The 22,402-nt window shown below is 41.7% G+C and overlaps 1 protein-coding gene across 3 annotated transcripts; it reads left to right on the top strand.

The window, feature by feature from the left end:
• The first annotated feature begins 367 nt into the window (after positions 1 to 367).
• On the top strand, positions 368 to 22,126 carry RARS1 (arginyl-tRNA synthetase 1). Of its 3 annotated transcripts, none has more exons than XM_037127887.2 (15): positions 368 to 474; positions 1,715 to 1,849; positions 4,835 to 5,023; positions 6,404 to 6,512; positions 7,051 to 7,151; positions 7,732 to 7,853; positions 9,144 to 9,264; positions 11,404 to 11,533; positions 12,527 to 12,631; positions 14,895 to 15,073; positions 15,598 to 15,707; positions 18,402 to 18,507; positions 20,863 to 21,035; positions 21,165 to 21,412; positions 21,912 to 22,126. In XM_037127887.2, the coding sequence occupies exons 1-15, from the start codon at positions 430 to 432 to the stop codon at positions 22,019 to 22,021; spliced, it is 1,983 nt and encodes a 660-aa protein (XP_036983782.2). In that variant the 5' UTR covers positions 368 to 429; the 3' UTR covers positions 22,022 to 22,126. The 3 variants fall into 3 exon arrangements, with proteins under 3 accessions (XP_036983782.2, XP_036983783.2, XP_036983784.2); XM_037127889.2 differs by lacking the exon at positions 368 to 474 and adding an exon at positions 1,064 to 1,152; XM_037127888.2 differs by lacking the exon at positions 1,715 to 1,849 and having other exon boundaries at positions 389 to 474.
• Positions 22,127 to 22,402: the final 276 nt, after the last annotated feature.

Genomic DNA, 22,402 nt, shown 5'->3' with positions numbered 1-22,402 from the left:
GGGGACCTGGTCTGACTGGTTTCCAGCGTCTGGAATAATGTCTGGCACATTGCAGTGCAGAATACATGCTTGTTGAATACATAAACAGATTTTGTAAGTTATGCGCCCATTTCACAGAGGGGTAAACTGAAGCCTTTGAGAGACAGGGGCAGTAGGTAAAAGACTGTCCAAGTCAGTCCCAGCCTAGAGCACCTCTGCTCCCATTCACCTCTGCCCTCATTCAAAAGCCAAATTTAAGAGCGACCTCACTCATCCAGGCCGTCTCACCTGTGGGTTCTCCACGCAGTGCACCCGAGATTCCGCCAGGGAGCAGCAGAGGCGGCCGCACCCACTGAGCCTTCAGACCCCGGGAGCCGAGGGCTTCCGCTTCCGGGTAGTGCTGGCCGTTTCCGCTTCCGGCCACTTGTTGCTGGAGGCCCTGACTGGAGGATGGACCCGTTGGTGGCCCAGTGGTCCTCCCGGCTGCTGCAGCAGGTGGGTGCACTGGAGGCTAGTGGAAGTGCTTGGAGGGGAGGAATCAGGCTCCAGCTTCCGCCCGAGCGCTGTCCAGGCGGCAGCCACGAGGTGGGGGCCGCCCGGTTGCTCTCCGTAGCGAGCGGAGGGGTCCCGAGTCCCTGGCCTGCGCGGTCTCGGAAGTGAACGCCCAGTCAGGAATGGAATAGAAAGAACCCTTCGTTTCAGGGCCCGGGTGACAGCGAGGTTAGCGGAGCGGCGGGTCTCGCCCTCTCGGGGCTGGAGCCTAGGGACTTCTTTACAGGCACTTCTCACTGTCCCTTCTTCCCTGTGCACACGTGGCCTCTTGGGGGCGGGGGAGGGCGGGGGAGGGCGGGGGTACGGGCAAAGAGCAAAGGAGATAAGAGAAGCAGCCCTGCGCTCTGATTTGCAGCTCAGCCACCTTTATCTCCATGATTCTAAGCAAAAGGAATTTTAGAAAGCCCACGGAGTGGGTTAATCATCAAACAGGAGTTTGCTCTCTGCTCTCACACTCACAGCTTGTGAAAGTGGGAGGGTTGAGAGGAAGGGAAGTGCTTTAAAGTATTAACGCAGCAGTCACAGAGTCAAGTTGATCCAGCAAGTTGGCAAGTTCTTTACTGTTCTAAGTATATGTTCTTTGTCAGTGTCTGGATATAATCACCTCTCCACTGGGGTGTGGTAAGAATTACAGATGTAATTTCTGAATTGTTTTGGTCAGCTACTGTGTACTTATTTATGGCACCTGTTTTTTGTTGGTTGGTTGTGGTTAGGTGCTGGTAAACCTTAAGAAATTTCACGTGAGGCCTCTCACCCTCAGTAATGCAGTTAGGTTGGACGCTTTACTTTCTTCTGAATTGGCATGTCTTTAATTTTAGGTATTAGAGTGAAAAGTCTGGTCTAGGACATAAGACACTGGAAACAAAGAGGGAAAAATTGGGAAAATCATTTTGTCCTAGAAAGGGCAAAAGGCAAAACACCTGATCCAAAGAAACTAGGGGTATGAGACTTACCCCTTGTGTGCTTAACACTCCCATTCCTCTCTCTCAACACACTTGGTGTCTCTTATTGTCAAGAGTGATCTGCTAAAGCCATCCAAGACCTTGAGGAAGGAAAGTCACAACCTTTCAAAGGGAAAGTCCTTCGTCCCTGCCCCCTGTGTCATAAAGTTTATGATACAGTCAATTACGTCCCGGAAGTCATCAGCCATGCTGGACCGAACAAAGTGCGTTTTCTTTCTTAGGAAAAAGAGATTAAGTCTCTGACTCTTGAAATCGATCAGTTGAAAACTGGCGGCTGTATAGTCACTTCTCCAGATTTGGAGCAGTTGCGGGAAGAAAGTTTAAAGTTAAAGTATCGACTGAATATCCTTCGAAGGGTGAGTCCGGTAGTTCTGTTTTCATTCTACACTTTGAATCATTGTATCTTAAAAAAAAAACCCTTGTTACCTAAGAAAGTTTACCCTGAGGAATTTGGGGAAAGGAGTAAAGAAACCCTGTTCTTTCTCCTTAGATAAGTGAGCAGTAAGTTATTGGTGCAAGTAATGGAGGAGTTGGGGCTGACCTGTCCGTCCCGTTTGGAACATTTTGTCATAGCAAATGTTTGCCAGCGTAAAGTTAGCTTCAAGTATGTTGGGACAGTTCTTTCAACAGTTTAAGCCTGTGCCTTTGAAGTTTAAATAAGTGCCTCATTCAAAGGGAAATGTTTCAAAACATACCCCCTGCCCTCCTCTGCCCTAAGCTGGTTATCTTACAATTTTCTTTTCCTACTTTGTAGTGTCATAGTGGTTGAGTTCTTTTTGCAGTTAATATTTTGGAAGAATTTTTTTCCCAGGTGGCCTGTGCTGTGTTTGTTGTTTAATGACTTCATGCTCTAAGAGTGCTGCCTGTTTTGTCAAAAAACTAAGTTGGCTTTAGTTGGGGTTTCATGGCTCGGCCTGCCTTCAGGCCCACTGATGTCACACCCTAGGGAGTGGCCTGACTCCCTCGGTTGCCCTCCAGCCTGCGACCTGCCAGGCTGCACAGGTTCAGGTTCCACTTGCCCATCTCACTCTCTGGCTGCCCCACTCCCCGGAGGCCTTTGTCATTGCCTGGGTGTAATCTGCTGTACTCCAGGTAGCTCTGTCTTTGGGTCTTCTGAAACCACAAAATTTCTTTCCCAGGGACTCTCCCCCAAAATGTCTTAATGTTTTTGATTATCATTCATTCACACTTATTTATATTCACTTGTCAGTTCTATTTATTTCAGTTCAAAAGTATTCAATGCGTAGTCTATGTGAGTGGCTACATAAATGAGACAAAAGGAAGTGTATTCAAGTGTGCCTGTCCATAGTACAAATTAGCCCTTGGGTTTTAATAAGAGTGTAAGCGGAAGGCATATTGGTTGTTAAACAAATACTTTGACCTCCTGAGTAACGACGGCTGACCTGAACACCAGGCACACAAACGCAAAAGAAAAACAGCAAGCCACAGGCAGAAAAAAGTATAGTGTGTGATGCCCATTCCCCCACCCCCTGCTCCTGGCTCTCTCTGGCCACGTGCTCTGGCTTAGGAACACTTGCCTGATGGTTTGTCTCCAGCATTTTGCTTTTGTTTTCAGTAACTCAACAGCTTCAGCTCTTCCAATCCCCCTTCCATTGACCTGTCTGTCCATGTCACTTTTGAATATAGTGTCATGTGTATTTAGTACTTATTAGGAATTACAGATACCTTTCTAACAATGATGATACTAAGATTGCTGTGGTGATAGTGCTCTTTTACATAGTCACATAGGTTTTGAGTAATCTTCTGATGCTGGTTTTCTCATTAACTGTCAGTTTTATGATACAATTTTTGGCATAATGTGAGGTGTTGAGTTATAGTAGATGTGTATGTAATATTTCTTAACCTCATGGAGCTTTTTAACGTTTTGGGAGAGAAGAGACTTACACAGGTAAAATGGCTTGGGAAAGAAGCATTACATATTAATCAAATACTAAACTGCATGGTAGATGGATTCCTGTGTGTGTTGTGTTCAGAAATAGATACACACCAAAAAGAATATATACATGTGTACTGGTAACCCTATCCTTTAAAAATACAGATTAAGATGTATTTGTAGTAGGCCTTGGGTTTTAGGATTCTATCTAAATTACTTCAGTATTTGCTGTAGGAAATCTTTAAATTGTGCAAAGTAAATCTTCCCCCCTTTTTGAGTGTTATCACAGAGGGACTCAATTATTGATTAACTAAAAACAAATCCGTTTTAGTGAGTTTGAGAACATGATTTTTTTCGTATGGTTGAGCGGTTGTTGAGGTCAAGTATAGAACTGGGAACTCTGCACTCCAGTAGTCCTGAGTTTGAACCCTGACTTACCACTTATCCTTTGTTAATTGTGGCAAGTTCCCTAATCTCAAGCCCACACAGAAGTGGCGATGATGGTAACTTAATTCTTTTGTGTAGATGACGTAAGATAAAGCATGGGGCTCAGTTCCTGACACAGTGCTATTCTAATAACAGCTTTTATTATCATTGCCACTGATATTGCCATCATTACCATTTTCATTTACATAAAATTGTGATTAGTGTGTGAGCGACAATTTTATTTATAGTCCATTAAAAGCACATATGTTCAGTCAACCATTTCTTGACCTGCTCCCTGGCAGGTACAGTGCAAGGTGGGATGAGGCCATGCATAAGCACTTCTCCTACCTCCGGAAGTCTGGTGAGGGACACGTAATTTTGAGAAGGTATGATAAGTGTAGTAATAGAGGTGGCTAATTACACACCATCTTAAAAAATGTATTCCACTTCACAGAAAACAGTAAGACAAAACAGCCTATGAGAGATACATTTCATGCCTGGAAGAGCTCAACATTTTAATAAAAAGAACATGTGAATACATTTTTTTAACTTTTTAAATTTTTTTCGGTTACAGTTTACATTCAGTGTAGTTTTGTATTAGTTTCAGGTATACAGCATAATAGTTAAATAATTACATACTTTTGCAAGGTTTTTTTTTTCTTGTTTTTATACATAGGGTTTTCACTTCCAGGATTTGAAATATATATATCCAATTTTATGCTATTTTTTCAGAACTTTAGAGAAGCTTAGAAGGTGATTTAGTCAGCTCTCTATACTCCCTACTTCCAGTCCATGTTCTAGTAACGTAACTAAAGGAGGAGAACTTGGGACTTTTCCCCCACGTCTCACCTGCAGGGGGATGGATGGGCGTGACCTGTGACATTTTTCAGCCTGCCCCGATGTGGGAGCATTGAACTGGGAGTGTGTTACCTTTCAGTTCTTCTTAGGACATTAAAAGTTCTCTTAGAGTATTTGGGAAATTTTAATATTTTACCGAGATATTTTTACTCTTTTCTTACAGAGTCTTCAAGCAGAAAGGAACAAACCAACTAAAAACATGATTAACATCAACAGCCACCTACAAGAGATCTTTGGCTGTGCCATTAGGGCTGCGTATCCCGATTTGGCAAGCCCTCCGCTCATGGTGACACCCAGTCAGCAGCCCAAGTTTGGGGACTATCAGTGTAATAGCGCTATGGGTATCTCTCAGGTGATTGCATTATTCTGAAGCACTCTCGGTGATTTGATTTTCCTATGCATTATCATCATATTTGCCATCTACGTAATTAATAGCAAATTCTTATGTAGCCTCAATAAAAAGAACATTCTCCACAATTCTGGAGAACTTGAAAAAAGGGAATGTATGTTTTTAATTTTTTAAAAAGTACAGACTTGGATATTGAGTTAGATTTTAGGTGTTATTGATGGTTAAGGGCAGTGGTAGGTATTGGCGTTGTTTTGTTTCTGTGCCTGCCCCTGTTGTGTCTGGGACTGTGGTGTGTGATTGGTGGGCATTGCAAGGTGAGAGGTTAAAAGTTAGCCATGTACCAGCCAGCATTTTCATCAAATATTGGATGGAGCTGTGGTGTCCTTGAGGCGGGCTGTTTTATTTTGTTTTCATTCAGAATTCCCTATTTTAAATAGCTACATTGTCTCATGTGTTTGTGGTTAATTGTCCTGCTTTGGGACTTTGCTTTCTTTTTTTGGTTGAATAGAAAGGGTTTTAATCTAAGAGTCCAGGTTTTTTTCCTAGATAATTTTTTTTTTATTCAGCTGGTATTTGTTTAAAAATATTTTATTTATTTATCTTCAGAGGGGAGAGAGAGAGAGAATATCAGTGTGTGGTTGCCTCTCGTGGGTCTCCTGCTGGGAACTGGCCTGCAACCCAGGCATGTGCCCTGACTGGGAATCAAACTGAGATCCTCTGGTTCACGGGCCCATGTTCAGTCCACTGAGCTACACCAGCCAGGGCTGTCTTCCTAGATAATTTTTATGTGTCTTCATTGGATTTAAGTTTATAAGGGTGCTTGTTATTACCCAAGTCTGTGTATTGCACACTTTCATGGTTTGAATGTTAGAAATGTAAATACATTGGAAATAAGCATAAGAACTAAAAACTTTATTTAATGTATTCATTAAAAGATTACAAGTATGCGTGGCCATTCGTTTTAAAATGGACATCATGTGTTTTTGGTGCTTCTGTATTCTTGAGACTCTTGATGCTTCATGATTTTTCCCACCCAATAGTTTATTTATTTTTAGAGGGCAAGAGGGAGAGGGAGAGAAACATCAATGTGTGGTCGCCTCTCATGCATCCCCTACTGGGGACCTGGCCTGCAACCCAGGCATGTGTCCTGACTAGGAATTTAACTGGCAACCCCCTGGGTTGCAGGCTGGAGCTTAATCCACTGAGCCACACCTGCCAGGGCAATGCGTGTTTCTTTAATCTGTCCACTTACAAGTCATTGGGCTTCTCTGCCTCTGCTTTTTGTTTGGTCTATGTCAGATGCATCTAGGGCTTTGTCAGTGTGCATTTCTCAGTCACTTGCTGAAACTGGTTGTGTAATGAAATTTTTATGTTGTATTATAGATGCTCAAAACCAAGGAACAGAGAGTGAATCCAAGAGAAATTGCCGAAAACATTACCAAGCACCTCCCAGACAATGACTGTATTGAAAAAGTTGAAATTGCTGGTCCCGGTATGACAATGTTACTCTTCTTAAGCAGTCGTATTGAGGCTGAATCCTTTTTGAAATAAGAATGAAGACCATTTTTAAATATAAATGCAGGATTAAGACTTCTGTGCTGAACAAGATGGTGAAAGCACCTTGGATTGAGAGTTAGGAAGCTGAAGTTTCAGTCTACACTTAGTGGCCTGATCTTAGATGAGTTACCGTGCCTCTTTTTGATTGAGTTTTTTCATCAGCAAACAGATAATGTCAGAGAAGCCTGTGGCTGTTTTCTGTTAAGAGATGAACAGATCCTTTGCGGGGAGTGAGAGGTCCCTGAATCAAGTAAGCTTCCAGGAGAAGGGTCAGGTTCGAAGTCAGTGCAGAAACAGGGCTGACAGGGGGGCTCAAGTCAAGGCCCCGGGTGGTATCGGGGTCCCGAAGAGTGCTGCCTAAGCCAGGTCCGCACCTGGGGGCTACATAAGAGAAGTCGAGAAAGTCTTTGGAGAGAACGGTCCTTGAAGACGGGGGCTGTCTGATCTTTTTCTCCCCTGTGCTGTTCCATTAGGTTTTATTAATGTCCACTTACGGAAGGACTTTGTATCAAAACAGCTGACCAATCTCCTGGTGAATGGTGTTCGACTGCCTGCCCTTGGAGAGAACAAAAAGGTATATGTACACTTGTAATTGATAGACTGATGCTTAAAACTATATGAAAAGTGCTTCACTGGGGGCTTTCACCTCTCATGTTGAGATTGAATCATTAATATGTGAGATTATGAACATAACTGTGGTGTAGCCTTCTTCCTGGATCTTGCTTGTGATGTGATTTTTCTCTTCACTTTATTTCAGAAGGCATTTGAGGTAGCCAGCTGATGTTTTGGAATTATTGCTGAAATAGATCATAGATAATTTGTGTAAACAGATCTGATTCTTTTTCAATTGTTGATGGACAGATAGATTTATCAGAAGACAATGCAGTTGAATGGCATGCCAAGCTACTATTTAAGTTTGGGTTTATTATTACATATATTATTAATGAATGTGTTAGCAGAATAAAATGTGTATGTGCCTTTTAAAAATCTCTTGATTGCATATATTTAACATATAAATTGCATTGTGTAAATTTAAGGTGTATGTTATTTTGATTTATTTACATGTTGTAATATGATTGCCTCTGTAGCTATATTTATCACATTACATAATTATAGTATAACACTGTTGTCCCTCTTTTTGCCTTCTGTCCTAGGTTGTAGTGGACTTTTCTTCTCCCAACATAGCTAAAGAGATGCACGTAGGCCATCTCAGGTCAACTATCATAGGAGAGAGCATGTGCCGCCTCTTTGAATTTGCGGGATACGATGTGCTAAGGTGTGTACTCTCGCCTTCGGAGAGTTCTGTAGAAAATGATGAGTGTCTCTTGAGAAAGAATCTTGGACTAAGTCAGTGACTCTGGAGCATGGTTTTGCTGCTGATCACCCAGTAGGCTTTTTAAATAGATTATGTCCTGGGCCTCTCCTCTGAACCGATAACTTTTTAGGTTCTCTGGGGGTGGAACCAAGGAAAAAAGTCAGCTCCCTGGCCCCCACCATTCATTCCACAAGTATTTCTTGATGCATACCAGGTGTTTATATTTTAGTACAGGGAGGGGTTGGCAAGGGAAAGATTTTGCAGGGCCTTGTAGGCCATGGTAGAAATTGGGATTTTATTCCTTAGTGTAATGGGAAGCTACCAGAGAGTCTTAATTAGTAGAGTGAGAATCTCCAGGTTCAGCTCCAGACCACCACAGTAAAGTCAGAGCCAAGATAAAAGTGAGTCATGATTATTTTTGCTGGTGGAGGGTCTTACCTTCACTTGGTCAAAAATGTAACTTCTGTGAAACTCAATTAAGCAGGGCACAATAATTAGTCTGTAATCTAATTGAAGACCACTCTGGCTTCTGTAAATAAGCCAGGCAAAGAAGGGAGAACTGTAGTAATAGCTTAGCAGTCTGTTGTAATAATCCAGTTAAGAGGTGATCTGGTGGTTTGAGATTATTTAAAAGCAGTGAGGGATGCAAAGTAGTTGAATTGACATGCATTTTGTAGAATTTTATCTGTTGATACTTGAGAACTACAGTGTAAATTACAGATATAATTGGTTGAAAAGTTAAATTTTTATAAAATTGTGATAATGACCAACATTTGTTCAGCAGTCATTGTCCCAGTTAACTGCACAATGAAAAGATCACAGTCCGTTAATAGAAGCTTCATTCATTTAACGAATCCCACAGCCTGGTTTGTGCAGCCTGTGTTACTGGATGCACCACATCTTGCAGTGTAGGATGTGCTCTGGTGTAAAATGCGCACCCGAGGTTTTGAACACATTCTACATGGGATTACTATGCCCATAGTATGTAGTCATTTTACCCTTGTATGATGCATGTTCTTATTTTTACCTCAAAAATTTGGGCACAAAAGTATGCCTTGCACATGGCAAAATACGGTGCATTGGCAAAAATAGCAGATGCCTCTGACTTTTGCAGACCAGTTGGAGAGCCGCTGGTTAAACGGTGTGAGGGGCCAGCGCCTACGTGTTGGTGGTCGCTAATGGAGTATCATTCCTCTAAATCAATCGTGTTTATCATTTTTTTATTATTTCATGGCTTCTGATTGGCTCTAGGTTAAACCACATCGGAGACTGGGGGACCCAGTTTGGCATGCTCATCGCTCACCTGCAAGACACATTTCCAGATTACGTAACAGTTTCACCTCCTATTGGGGATCTTCAGGCCTTTTATAAGGTTTGATACCAGTGACTTACATTATTTGTGTGTTCACCATTCGTTGTAATTATCTATTTTCCCTGCAGAGTTCAGAGTGGTATTTGAAGCTACTGTGGGTCTGAATAAAAGTTGCAAAACTCCGCACCCCTTTAACACATTTGCTTCTGTGTTGGTGTGTGTGAAAAATTAAATCCTACCACATTACCTATTGTTAAGTGAGTTTAGGAGTTTGTTAATCAAAATATATTTTAGTATTTAAGCTTTTTTCTATCCCCTCCTAGTTTTTAAAATGTTTTCTTTTAAGCATTTTATTTAAGATTTTATTTATTCATTTCTAGAGAGAGGGGAAGGGAGGAAGAAAGAGGGGAAGAAACATCGATGTTATGTGTTGCCTCTCACATGCCGCCAGCTGAGGACCTGGCCCTCAACTCAGGCACATGCCCTGACTGGGAATCAAACCGATGACCTTTTGGGTCTGAGACCAGCACTCAACCCACTGAGCCACACCAGCCAGGGCTAAAATGTTTTTGATGCTGTTGTTTCTCTCTCAATTTTATATATTTTGAAAATGTTATTAAGTATATGGAAGAAAAGTTTTTAAAAGACAAATTTATCATAAATCCTAGCTTTAAATCAATCACTGTGGTCAACTTTCTTTGACTTCTTCACTTATCCATATTCAAACATTTATTACATTATTTGTGACTATAATATTTTGTATGGTACTTAACATTATATTACAAACTCTTCCTTTCTTTAATTTATTTTTAGAGAAAGGGAAAGGGAAAGAGAAAGAGGCAGAGAAACCTTGATGTGTGAGAAAATTGATCGGTTGCTTCTCGCAAGCTGCCAGCCCGTGACCTCGCCAACAGCCCAGGCATGTGCTCTGACCGGAAATCAAACCGGTGACCTTTCAGTTTTCAGGATAAGCCTAGTTCACTGAGCCACACCAGCCAGGGCTATTAAAAACTCTTCCAAACCCTGGCTGGTGTAGCTCAGTGGATTGAGCACAGGCCTGCCAACCAAAAGATCGAGGTTTGATTCCCTGTCAGGGCACATGCCTGGGTTGCAGGCCATTTCCCAGCAGGAGATGCACCAGAAGCAACCATACATTGATATTTCTCTCCTTCCCTTCCTCTCTAAAGATAAATAAAATAAAAAATCTAAAAATAAAAAATTGAAACCTTGGCTGGCGTGGCTCAGTGAATGAGTGCCAGCCTGCGAACCAAAGGGTCACCAATTTGATTCCCAGTCAAGGGCACACTGCCTGGGTTGTGGGCCAGATTGTGTTGTGTAAGGGGGAACAGGAGAGGCAACCACACATTGATCTTTCTCTCCCCCTCTTCCTCTTTTTCCTCTCTCTAAAAATAAATAAAATCTTTAAAAAAATAACCAAAATATAAAGTAACCACAATATTTCCTGATATCAATCAAGTAAAAATAACCAATAACTAATGTTCTAATATTATAATTAGCTGTTGGAATTCTGTGCTCTGAGTATAATGAGGCAGATCTATTAGTGCAAGATGTTTATAATACATCGCTCAATCTTAAAACCACAGTAAAGGGAAAGTTGTATATTACCCGGTTTTGTTAAAGTGTGTAGGTGTGTATTTGCAAAGAAGTATCTAGAATTATGTAGCAACATGTTGTTATCATTGGTTAGTTTGGAGTAAGATTAACTATACACATTTGTTTTTTACAGTAAACATGTTGCTTTCAAAATAGAAATAAAACAAAACAATTTTATTTTTAGTTACAAATAATTACTCACCCAGGACCCCATCTCGAATGGCATAGAGAGCCCAGAAAAATCAGCACTTCCTGTTATCTGTGGTTGGTTGCTCTTCTGGAGCAGACAGAAGCACTGGTGTGAGTGGGCTTTTGTGAATGAGAAAAGTGGAGGCAGCGCAGTGGTGGGAATTTTGTATTTCAAGAAAAATTACTTTAAAAGAAATAGTAATGTTCTTTGGCACGTTCAGTTGTAACGATATTCCTGACTATTAAGATAGAGCACTTGTTCTGGTCTTCAAGTTTTCACTTCCTCACTCTTTGGCATTGATGAATTTTGTTTGTTTTTTCACAAATGGACAAATTCCTAATCTAAAATACAGGGTCGGCTCTTTTTATAAACCTTAGTTCTCTTTTTAAACCTAGGAATCCAAGAAGAGATTTGATACTGAGGAGGAATTTAAGAAGCGAGCCTACCAGTGCGTGGTTCTGCTGCAGGGTAAAGATCCAGACATCATAAAAGCTTGGAAGCTCATCTGTGATGTCTCCCGCCAGGGTGGGTTTCTGGGTTTGGCTCATACATCCAGCAAGTACTATTGCATGTAGTATCCTTGAGTTATTATGCAGAATTGACCTTAAATGACGTGTTAAACTTTCAAGGACTAGCAAATAGACTTTTTCTTAAATATTTTTGAAACTGAAACAACTATTAAGAAAGTTTATTATGAGAAGCAATTGCAAAATTTAATTTTCTCAAAAGTCAGTAAAAATTAGGAAAGAAAGTAGAAAAGAAAAAGAAGAGATCCCGTTTTCAGTAGCAGCTGAAGCTATAAAACACTTAGGAATACACTGATAGAAATGTGTGGGACCAAAATGAAGAGAAATACACAGCAGATGTAGTCGAATCTTTGGATAGAGTGCCGTGCAGAGTCCCCGACCTAGTGAAATTAGTTTGGCATTTAAGACTATTCCAAATTTTCGAACTTGACAGAGTAATTGTAAAGGTCACTTTGAAGAATAAAGGGACAGGAACAGCCCGTAGGTCTTTGAGAAAGACGGCTGCTGCTGGCTGTTCTGCAGGCCTCGGTGGTAAAGTGTTCTCTGGTGCTGCCACGGGCAGTGCTGTGTCTGCTGCCCAGCTAGGCAGACAGGTCAATGGTGCACATCAGGAAAAACCATTAAAAATACTAAATATTTCATCTTCAGATACAAAAGGCTTTTGTTTCTTTTGTTTTCGTTCTCACATTTGAAAAAAACCGGACTGAAAGTTACACAGGAAATATATGCTGTTTTCAGGGAAAATATGTCAATGCAGACAGGAAAAATAAAATAAAAATTATTTTGTTAATATTTTGATACGTGGCTTGCCACATTCTTCCCACATTTTCCAAAAGGCAGTGTATATATAATGTTCTATATCATACATTTCTTAAGTATTATTTTCTTCCTTCTAAATATTTCAGTTAAATAGTAAAATTTCTTTTAATGTAAGCTATCTGTTTGTTTAAATTCTTAACCATTTTCTTCACTCGGTGACTTTTTTCTCTAGAGTTTAATAAAATCTACGATGCATTGGACATATCTTTGATAGAGAGGGGAGAGTCCTTTTATCAAGATCGGATGAATGATGTCGTAAAGGAATTTGAAGATAAAGGTAGGCACTATTTTTAACTCTTATTATGGAAATTGCTTTTCGAAGACTTTATTTGTAGAGAGAGAGGAAGGAAAGGAGGAAGAGAGGGAGAGAAAAATCCATGTGCAAGAGATGATCAGCTGCCTCTCCCGTGCCCCCAGCTAGGGACCCCCCAGGCATGTGCCATGGCTGGGAATCGAACCAGTGACCTCTCGGTTCACAGGCCGGCACTCAGTCCACTGAGCCATACCAGCCAGGGCTTATTATGGACATCTGTAAACAAAGTCAAAAATGGATAGATTCAGTGCCCCCCAACTTCGTGTACTCGTCACCCAACTTCAACAATTATGAAGACCGGGCAGTCTTGTGTGTCTGCAGTACTTACATCATATATAACTTCATCCATAACTGTTTCGGTTTGTATCTAAGTGAATAGGCTCTTACTCCCAGTCCCAAATCATGGTACTGTTATCACTCCATGAATATTAAAAATAGTCTCTTGTATTATTAAATGACCCATCAGAGTTTAAATATCCCAAATAGATTCACAGTCTTTTTTAATCACCAGGGTTTCTCTTTCAGAGTCTGAACGTTACATTATTTAGCATGTATCTTAAGTTCTGTAAATTCATAGGTATCTCCTTCCTCCCTCCCTTTTTTTTCTTTTGTTGTTGAAGAATCTGCACCATCTGTTTTACAGAATTTTCCATATGGTGTTAGTTAATATAATTCCTCTTTCTGTGTTTTCTAAAGAGGCTTGATTAAAATCTGGTTTGTGTTCTCCTTTCTTGCTTTGTCTTTGTTTATTTGCAAGAATGGAAACAATGTCAGATTGGCGCTTTTTGTGATGCTGGGATGTGCCACGGGCTCAGGCGTTGTCACCTGACCTATTACATTTTCCCGTGGGACTCCCCACCCCCCTCCCCAGGGGTTTTAGCAACTACTGACCATGACTGTTCTAGTGGCCGGAAAACCCTGTCATTCCTCCTTGGTTTGTTACCGGGAACTCCTGCTGTACTGAACTTTGTCATCTTGTTTGGTTATCTTGATGTATAGGTTACATAAGACAGTAAAAACATTTGGTTTTGTTTTTCTTTATCAATTTTCAGAAGAATAAAGTTGTTTCTTAGCCTCTTCCAGATATGAAAATGACATTAGTATATTTTATATTTTCAGTTACTTGCCTTTATTATTTTTTCTCTTTTTTTAGAGTGAGGAGAAGAGAAGGAGAAAGAGAGGGAAAGAAACATTGATGTTTCTCTCACGTGGCCCCCACTGGGGACCCGGCCCACAACCCAGGCATATGCCCTGGCTGGGAATCAAATCTCGATCTTTTGGTTCACAAGCCGTGCTCAATCCACTGAACTACACCATCCAGGGCTTTATTATTTTTCTGATGCTCAGATTTTTGGCTAATGATAACTGCCTCACAGTGGCTCTTGTTCTTTTTTTTTCTGTTGACTTCTATAGTGTTTGATAGTTTAATTGGTTTCTGGTATATGATATTTGAGGGTTATTTTATACATTTTCTGCCTTATAACTGAAGTCAACTAATCTGATATTTCTAAAAAAGCCTGGTTACTTGAATAGGAAATGATATTTATCTATCACAGTCTAGACCGAAAGGGGCCATAGTTTTAAGATAATACAATTTTAAAGACTTTAAATGATGAGAAAAGAGGCACAGAGAAGTTAGTAACTTCTCAAGGTCACATGGCTAATAAGGTTAAAAACATGCTCTAAGCACTGCATTTTTATACCGCCTTTACCAAGCATCAGTTTCCTAACCTGTAAAAAAGCAAAAATAATAGTATGTGTTGCATAGAGTTATTGTGAAGGCCAGATAAGACTTGGCATAGTATTTGGCACATTATAGTACTCAAATACAGCCGTCGTTATTGTCACCATGTTCTTTGAATACATTTGAGTAATGGAACCTGCATCTCTCTCCCAGAGGAAGGCTATAGCCCCAGCTCGAACACAAAGCATGGGTTTAGGTGTTCTGTGTCTGCTGAGCAGACGGGCTCCAGTGAGGTTTGTTGCAGAGAGTTTGGGAGCCAGGGGTAGTGCAAGTCCAGCAGACGGTCAGGGTCGCTCTGCTGTTCCCTGCAGACACCCTGGGCGCCCAGACAACCAGGACAGTCGCCGTTTTCCAAGGCACATAGGTCACAGACAGAAAAAAATCGTGTGCTGCCTTAGCTCTCTAATAAATATCCTGTGACAGCTCAGCATTTATATTTCTTCAGGGTTCTTTTAACATTATTAATAAAGATTCTTTTTCTAGGATTTGTGCAAGTGGATGATGGCAGAAAGATCGTATTTGTCCCAGGATGCTCCATACCTTTAACCATAGTAAAATCAGATGGAGGTTACACGTATGATACATCTGACCTGGCTGCGATTAAACAGCGACTACATGAGGAAAAAGCAGATACGATTATCTACGTGGTGGACAGTGGGCAAGTGAGTTTGCAGATGTGTATGTGGTCTCATTGCGTGTGAGATGGTCTAGTGAGTTTTGTGGCATTTGGCACTTGAGGACCATAGATTTTCCCCAGAGACCAAAATCAAGAATAGCATTGTAACAGGGGAGAACAGTGTTTGCATTTGGTAAAAGGGGGACACTTCCCAGCTTTTTGGCTCATCCCCATAAACTGGAACCAGTGTTACTCCTCTGAACCTCAGTGACCCTTCCTGTCTGAAATGGTGGTTGCGTGACAGGAAGTTGAATTGAAACTGGTGCCCATGAACCTGCCCTAAATTCAGTTGCTTAAAAAACCTTTGAATGTAGAAACCGTAATAGTCCTGCTGTTACTGTTTGCCATGTAAGGGGAATAAAAAGGAGCTTTTATAATTATACTTGCCCTTTAAGAGTTGTGAGTGACCTGTGTTATACAGATCTTTATCCTTAATCACAAAAAAGCTTTAAGTCATTTTCTTGTCATTAGAAAGTTTACCAAGTAATGTTCTGTTCTGTTTCTTTGTAGTCTGTGCACTTTCAGGCGATATTTGCTGCTGCTCAGATGATCGGTTGGTATGACCCTAAAGTCACTCGAGTGTCCCATGCCGGGTTTGGTGTGGTGCTGGGGGAAGACAAGTAAGTCTGGAAAGTCTAAAGGTGGTACTAGCACACCTGACCCCTAAATGCCTTTGCGTGAGGCTGCATTTCATTTGATACCATATGAGAATTTTCAGAGCCCACGGTTTGTTTAGTCTGTTTATGCTCTGGTGGTGAATCAGCTGAGCTGTTTTAGAATCACGTGTGGGGAGAGTGAAACCGTTTAGGGAGATTTGTACAAAGTTGAGTGAGAAACAGACTATAGACTTAACAGATTTAAAGAGTTTTAATTTCCACAGATCTACATTATAAATTCTATCACTGTGCCTTCTTAGATTGCAAACCAAATATTTAACAGTGTATTTCAAGCATTTTGCAAATGTCTGTTTTAACATTCACAGCTTCCATTATGCTCATCTCACAAACACTAAGTTTATTAAGACATGCATGTCAATAGCCATACTTTTCTGTTTTCCTATAATCAAGTTCTTTCCCCTCATAAAGGCTCAGCCTTTATGAAATTAAATATAAATACAAGCAAATATTTATACACAGTATTCTTCAATTCCAAGGCACAAAATTTGTAACATTTTATATCCAATAAAAATTACTTAGCTATTTAATCAGCATGTCTTTAAAATCTTTGGCATTTTAGATTTTGGTGACACCACCCACATACTCCCATTACACAAAGACCGTAACGTTATGAAAACCACTTGGAGTAGCTCAAGGTGCTTGACCAGCTGATGTACAAAAGCCCTAATGAAACAGAAAAGGCAGGTTAGGTGTGTCAAGGTATTTTTATAGACAGGTTACATGAAGATCAAAGACCTTGTCGGCATCAGCAGGGAACACTTTTAATCCTAATGTGCGAATCTTCTGTCGAGCCCCACTTTTTTGCTATCAGAAGACCTTGGGTCCTGGTGTTCACGGTGCTGGAGAGCTGACCAGTGGGCTGAGTATTGCTTACAGGGTCTTAGTGTCCTAACTGTTGATGTTGTTGACTGACTTTTAGATGGTTAGTCCTACAGTTAGGTGAAAGTACCAAATCTGCTTTTGTTTTTGATATTTATCGCCAATGTTCACATCCTGGCATTTAACTTTCTTACGCGATGGCCATGGGATTTTGTGGTTGTTGATTTATTTTTTGTTGTTGTTTTATTGTATTTCTGCACTCTCATCATTATCTAATTGTGGTATCCAAGAGCAGTAAAGTGAAGAGTAATCTTAGTGATAGTTAACCAGTGGCAGCCCACTGCAGCTTAAATACATTAAAATGCCCACAGATTTTGCCACCTATATTTTGGTGAGATTTTTCTGCATGAAGACATTTTATGACAAATAATTGACCCTTTTATTTAATCACCTCCTGCTATTCCTTGGATGCCTGTTTATTAAGCACCAGCTGGGCCAGGCATCAGCTGGTGCTCCACAGTGGCCCTGAAGGTCTGCAGAACAGAGTGATCCTCTGTGGAGCATGTTGAAATATACGTGCCAGGCCCACCAGGGGGTGCTTACTAACTCGGGTCTAACATGGGTGTTAGGCTGCTGCTTTTTTTAAATTAATTTATTTACTTTTATTGTATTTTTTCCCATCACCATCTAGTCCCCTTATAGCCCTCTTCTCTCTTTTTTTTTTTTTTTTAGGACAGGGAAAGGGAGGGGGAAAGAGAGGGAGAGACACATCAATGTGAGAGAGAAACATCAATCAGTTGTTTCTTGTATGCACCCGAACGAGGACCAACCCCACAACCCAGGCAGGTTTCCTGACTGGGAACCAACTGGTGGCCTTTTACTTTGCAGCTGACACCCAGCCAGCTGGGCCGCACGGGTCCGGGCCAAGCTTATTTTTTTGTAAGCTCTTTTGGTGTTCAGATATGCATCCCTTCACTGGTCAGAGCAATAGACAAAAAAAACCCAGAATTCCCGGCAGGCGCAGGTAGGGAGTAACGGAAAAAACAGTTATTGCAAAGGAGTGATGTTAAGGGAGGTGTCTCTTAGCCCTTTGCTAAGTTTTATGATGGGTATCATTTCATCAGACAGATTTACAGGTTCTTGGACACTCGAGGAGGCGATGCCTTTCCGCGAGGAAAGCCATGGAGTAGTTCATGCGTTTCTGGAATAATAGAAGAGTTTTGATTATTCTTCTTTGATTATTCTGTGATAAAGGGCAAGAATATCCTTTCTAAGGCACATCTGAAAATTCAACTTTAATAGGAAGTATCACAATTATTTTGGTAGGCTTTGTGTGAGAAAGGAAAGAGTGCATCATTATACGACTATTGTGTTTGAAGGATTTGTAAGCTCTTCAGCTGATTATACTATGCATTCAGGGTTGGTTACTATGCGGGGAAGTGCTAGTGAGATTCCAGTTAAGAATTTGCCTACTTCCCAAAACAATTCTAGAAGCAAAAGTGTGTCTTATTAATAATTTCTTAAGAAGGTTAAGTAACTAAGCCAAACTTTGTGTTCAGGAAAACGAAGTAACAAATGTCTTGTTTCTTCCGGGAGCGTAGGGACGGTGAACGCGTACCGAAGCTACTGGGGCCTAAAGCAGAGGGCTCTGAGTCGCGGGCTCTGCAGGAAGGGCACTCGAAAGTGCGCCTGTTTCTCCTGGCGCGCTCCCTGGTTGCACACTGACGTAGGGCGCTGCCACGCCTTCGTTGTTGAAGGTTTCTAAGTCAGGTCTGTTTCAGAATCTATTTAGTTAGGCATTTCATTAAATTGTTTTAGGAAGAAGTTTAAAACACGTTCAGGTGAAACAGTGCGCCTCATAGACCTTTTGGAAGAAGGATTAAAACGATCCATGGACAAATTGAAGGAGAAGGAACGAGACAAGGTAATTCCAGGCCTTCTTTACATATCGTGTATCATGCATTGTGTTGTGAGTTTTTGTTTTTATTTTATTGATGGGACTGGGATTATTATAAGGACTCGATCCACTTACCACAGGCTTATATTACTCAGATTTTATTGCACAGTAAGTTTGTTGAGTTGTTAAACATTTATTTTGAAAATGCAGGTCTTGGCTATTACAAAACAATGGCATCTTCTCCTCCGTGAATATAGCATAGCATCCCTGCTTGTTATGGGCAATTGACCTGCCTCTGCCTTGACCCAGCGATAGGAGACCTCTGCACACTGAGGCGGTCTGAGCTTCCAGCCTGCGCTGGCGGCTCCGTCTGCGGAGCCCCTCTCTCTGGGAGTGTTGGTAGAGTAGACCTGGCAGCCACACACACCACCCAGGACCACCGCTGAGCTGTCAGAGTAGGCAACACAACGGTAGCCTTGTGCTTAACTTCATTAAAAATTTCCCAGGAGCCCTGACAGGTGTGGCTCGGTTGGGTGTCCTCCCTCAGAGCGAGAGGTGGCCAGTTCGATCCCCAGTCAGGACACATCGTTGGTTGCAGGTTCGGTCCCTGGATGAGACATGTATGGGAGGCAGATGATCAGTACGCCTCTCACATGGATGTTTTTCTCTTTCTCCCTCCCTTACCCTCTCTCTGAAAATAAATAAATAAAATCTTAAGAAGAATTTCCAGGGAGCTCCCACCGGTAGGACATGGTTGTTCCAGCTGCCCCGTGTCTCCGTCAGCACCTGCCTTTGTCCGTCTTATTACAGCCTTTCTCACGAGTGTGCAGAGGCGCCCGCTGTGGTTAAAACTTACGTTTCCCTGATGGGCAGCGAGGTGGACCGCCTTGTCGTGTGCTTATTGGCCATTTAGACATTTTCTTTTATAAAGGACCTGGCCAAGTTTTTGCCAAGCGTTAGTTTTAAACTGGTTGGTGGTATTTATTTTTATCCACATTTTTATTCCTGTGTACTTTAATCCTTTCTGCAGTTTTTTACTTCCAACTATGATTATTTTTATTCGGCCTGAAGATCTTTTAGTCATTTTTGTAGTGAAAGTCTGCTGGTGACAGATTTTTTTAGCATTTGTTTGAAAATATCTTTATATCATTTTCAATTTGAATAATATTTTTGTTTGGGTATAGAATTCCAGTTAGACTGTGTTAGGGCTGAACTATTTCAGTGTAACCGAACTCAAAGGGTGAGTTTTTAATCTTGAAATATGTCCCTCATGGTTTCACGAGGTTATTTACTTAAACAACTGCTGAGATCTTTTTCTCTCTTCAGCCATGCACTTGCGCTCCCCGGTGAGGTTGTGGGAGTGATGGGTGCCTTTCTAGTACCAGCCACTGGACAGTTTGAAAGAACTGTGTTCAGTTTTCCAGTCTTCTCTGGTTCCCCTTCTTGGCGGTTTTGTCCTCACTTCTTTGGCAGCCCCAGTCTCTGAACTGTCTTACCCCAGTGAGACCGCCTTTTCCTGCCTGGGTTTTGTCCTCGCCTGGTCCAGCACGTAGTGATTTGGAAAATGCCCTCAGGGAAAGTACCAGATGAATGTGGAACTGGCTCGTTTCCCTTATCGCGAAGATGAATTAACCCCCTAACTGTGCTTGTGTCAGTGCTATCTGGTGACTTCAAACTGTGGCTTCATATAATTTTTCAACCTTCTTTTTTTCTGGTTAAGATTTCATGTATGTATATATGTATGTATGTATGTATTTTACAGAGGTGAAGGGAGGGAGAAAGAGAGAGAAACACTGATGTGCAAGAGAAATAGCGATCGGTCACCTGTGGTACGTCCCTAACCAGGGGCCTGGCCTACAGCCCAGGCATGTGCCTTGACTGGGAATCAAACCGGCGACCTGTGGGTTTCCGAGATAACACCCAACCCACTGGACCATACCAGTCAGGGCAATTTTTCCAACTTTTAAATAGTTGATTTCGGTGGAAGGGTTAGTTTACTACAAACTACCAAATCATGTCCAGAACAGAAATCCTTACTTACTGTGGCTTAATAATGCTTCTGTGTGTGACCAAATATTGGCAAAACAATGCACGAGTTCTTCCTCCTGCTCTGGACATCCTGCTTCGATTTTCATTAATTACTTGACCTTAGTGCTTAGATTTTATTTTACAAATCGAGTTTCTCATAGAAACATTCTTTGTTGTGCATAGCCGATGAGCTATATTTTCATCATTCTCTTTGTAGATAGGCCCACGTTGTCCTGCGGTTTACCGATAGGGGAGCACCAGTAGATGCTCCCTGCCCTCGCCTTCTGTCTGTGAGACACCAGGACAAAGGCAGTGGTCAGTAAGCTGTGGGGTTTGGCTTTGTTTTTCCATAAGGTCCTAACCGCAGAGGAGTTGAAGGCTGCTCAGACATCCGTAGCTTACGGCTGTATCAAATACGCCGATCTCTCCCATAACCGGCTGAACGACTACATCTTCTCCTTTGACAAAATGCTGGATGACAGAGGGAACACAGCTGCTTACTTACTGTATGCCTTCACCAGAATCAGGTAGTTGTGGGCGCAGCGTTGTCCTGCTTCTAATCAAAGGATGGCAACTTTTCATTTGTTCCGGTCATGTCTTATTAGCGTTTGGGGTACCTAACAAAGAGCAGTGGTGATGACTGCCTGGTTTTCCAGGTCTATTGCGCGTCTGGCCAGTGTCGACGAAGAGATGCTCCAGAAAGCGGCTCGAGAGACCACGATCGTTTTGGACCATGAGAAGGAGTGGAGACTAGGCCGGTGCATTTTACGGTTCCCTGAGATTCTGCAGAAGATTTTAGATGACCTGTTTCTCCACACGCTCTGCGATTATATCTATGAGCTGGCGACTACTTTCACTGAATTCTACGATAGCTGCTACTGTGTAGAGAAAGATCGACAGACTGGTGAGCGGCACCCCCCGGTGGCTACATGGCAGATGGGGCACCAGCGGGGTATTTGTTTGAATCGGGTATGAGTAGCTTTGAACTTGCTGCTGCTGCTGTTGTTGTTTTTGATTAAAGATTTTATTGTCTTGAGAGAGAGGGAAAGGGAGGGAGAAAGAGGGAGAGAAACATCAGTGTGTGGTTGCCTCTCATGCACCCCATACTGGCAACCTGGCCTGCAACCTAGGCATGTGCCCTGACTGGGAATTAACTGGTGACCCTTTGGCTCTCAGGCCAGCGCTCAGTCCACTGAACAACCCACCAGCCGGGGCAGAAACACCTTTATTTCTTGGATTGTCTCTATAGTTTAAAGTAAAAGTGATTCTGGTAACAGCCCCCAAACATCTGTGAGTTGGGCTTTCACTTCTCAGTAAAATCCAGAAGTAACATATATTCTTTAATAATGATTTCGAAAAAGAAAAACAAATTAGTTACTGTCTTCTTATTTCTGTCTTCCCAGGAAAAGTGTTGAAGGTGAACATGTGCCGTATGCTGCTGTGTGAAGCAGTGGCCGCTGTCATGGCCAAGGGCTTCGATATCCTGGGCATAAAACCCGTCCAGAGAATGTAGTCCTTCCGAGGTTCCAATGCTGTTTCCACCAAAGCAGCCATTAGCGCTGTTTGCTTTTTTACAATCATGTGGCTATAAAAGCAAGTAAATGAAATTTGTCAACTATCTACTTAATATGTGGTTCTTTATCACTAACACCTAGGCTCCTGAAAAGAAAAGAAAAATACTTCTACAAACATGTTTATTTCTGCTGAGCTTTAAATCAAAATGACTTAGTGAAAGTCGTGGAATAACATAGGGTCTGTGTGTCACAGTGAAAGTACCGATTGGCACGGCTGGAATATTTTTATTAATTTGAATTAGGTAAGGAATCCCATTTATTGAACCCTACTATAGGCCAACTGAACTTTTCATGCCTTGTTTGATGTAGTCTGTATTCTG

The sequence above is a fragment of the Artibeus jamaicensis genome, unplaced genomic scaffold (genome assembly GCF_021234435.1).
Source record: "Artibeus jamaicensis isolate MK-2021 breed Jamaican fruit bat unplaced genomic scaffold, CSHL_Jam_final scaffold_3151, whole genome shotgun sequence".
Lineage (NCBI taxonomy): Eukaryota > Metazoa > Chordata > Mammalia > Chiroptera > Phyllostomidae > Artibeus > Artibeus jamaicensis.
The sequence above is the reverse complement of the archived record's forward strand: the minus strand, read 5'-3'. Positions and strand labels throughout refer to the sequence as shown.

What these genes read in the sequence shown, in the direction of transcription:
- RARS1 (XM_037127887.2), top strand. Translation starts at nt 430, where the DNA reads ATGGACCCGTTGGTGGCCCAGTGGTCCTCCCGGCTGCTGCAGCAG. An exon ending in GCGGGATACGATGTGCTAAG is followed by an intron (nt 7,854 to 9,143) that starts GTGTGTACTCTC and finishes GATTGGCTCTAG; the next exon opens with GTTAAACCACATCGGAGACT. An exon ending in CTGTGATGTCTCCCGCCAGG is followed by an intron (nt 11,534 to 12,526) that starts GTGGGTTTCTGG and finishes TTTTTTCTCTAG; the next exon opens with AGTTTAATAAAATCTACGAT.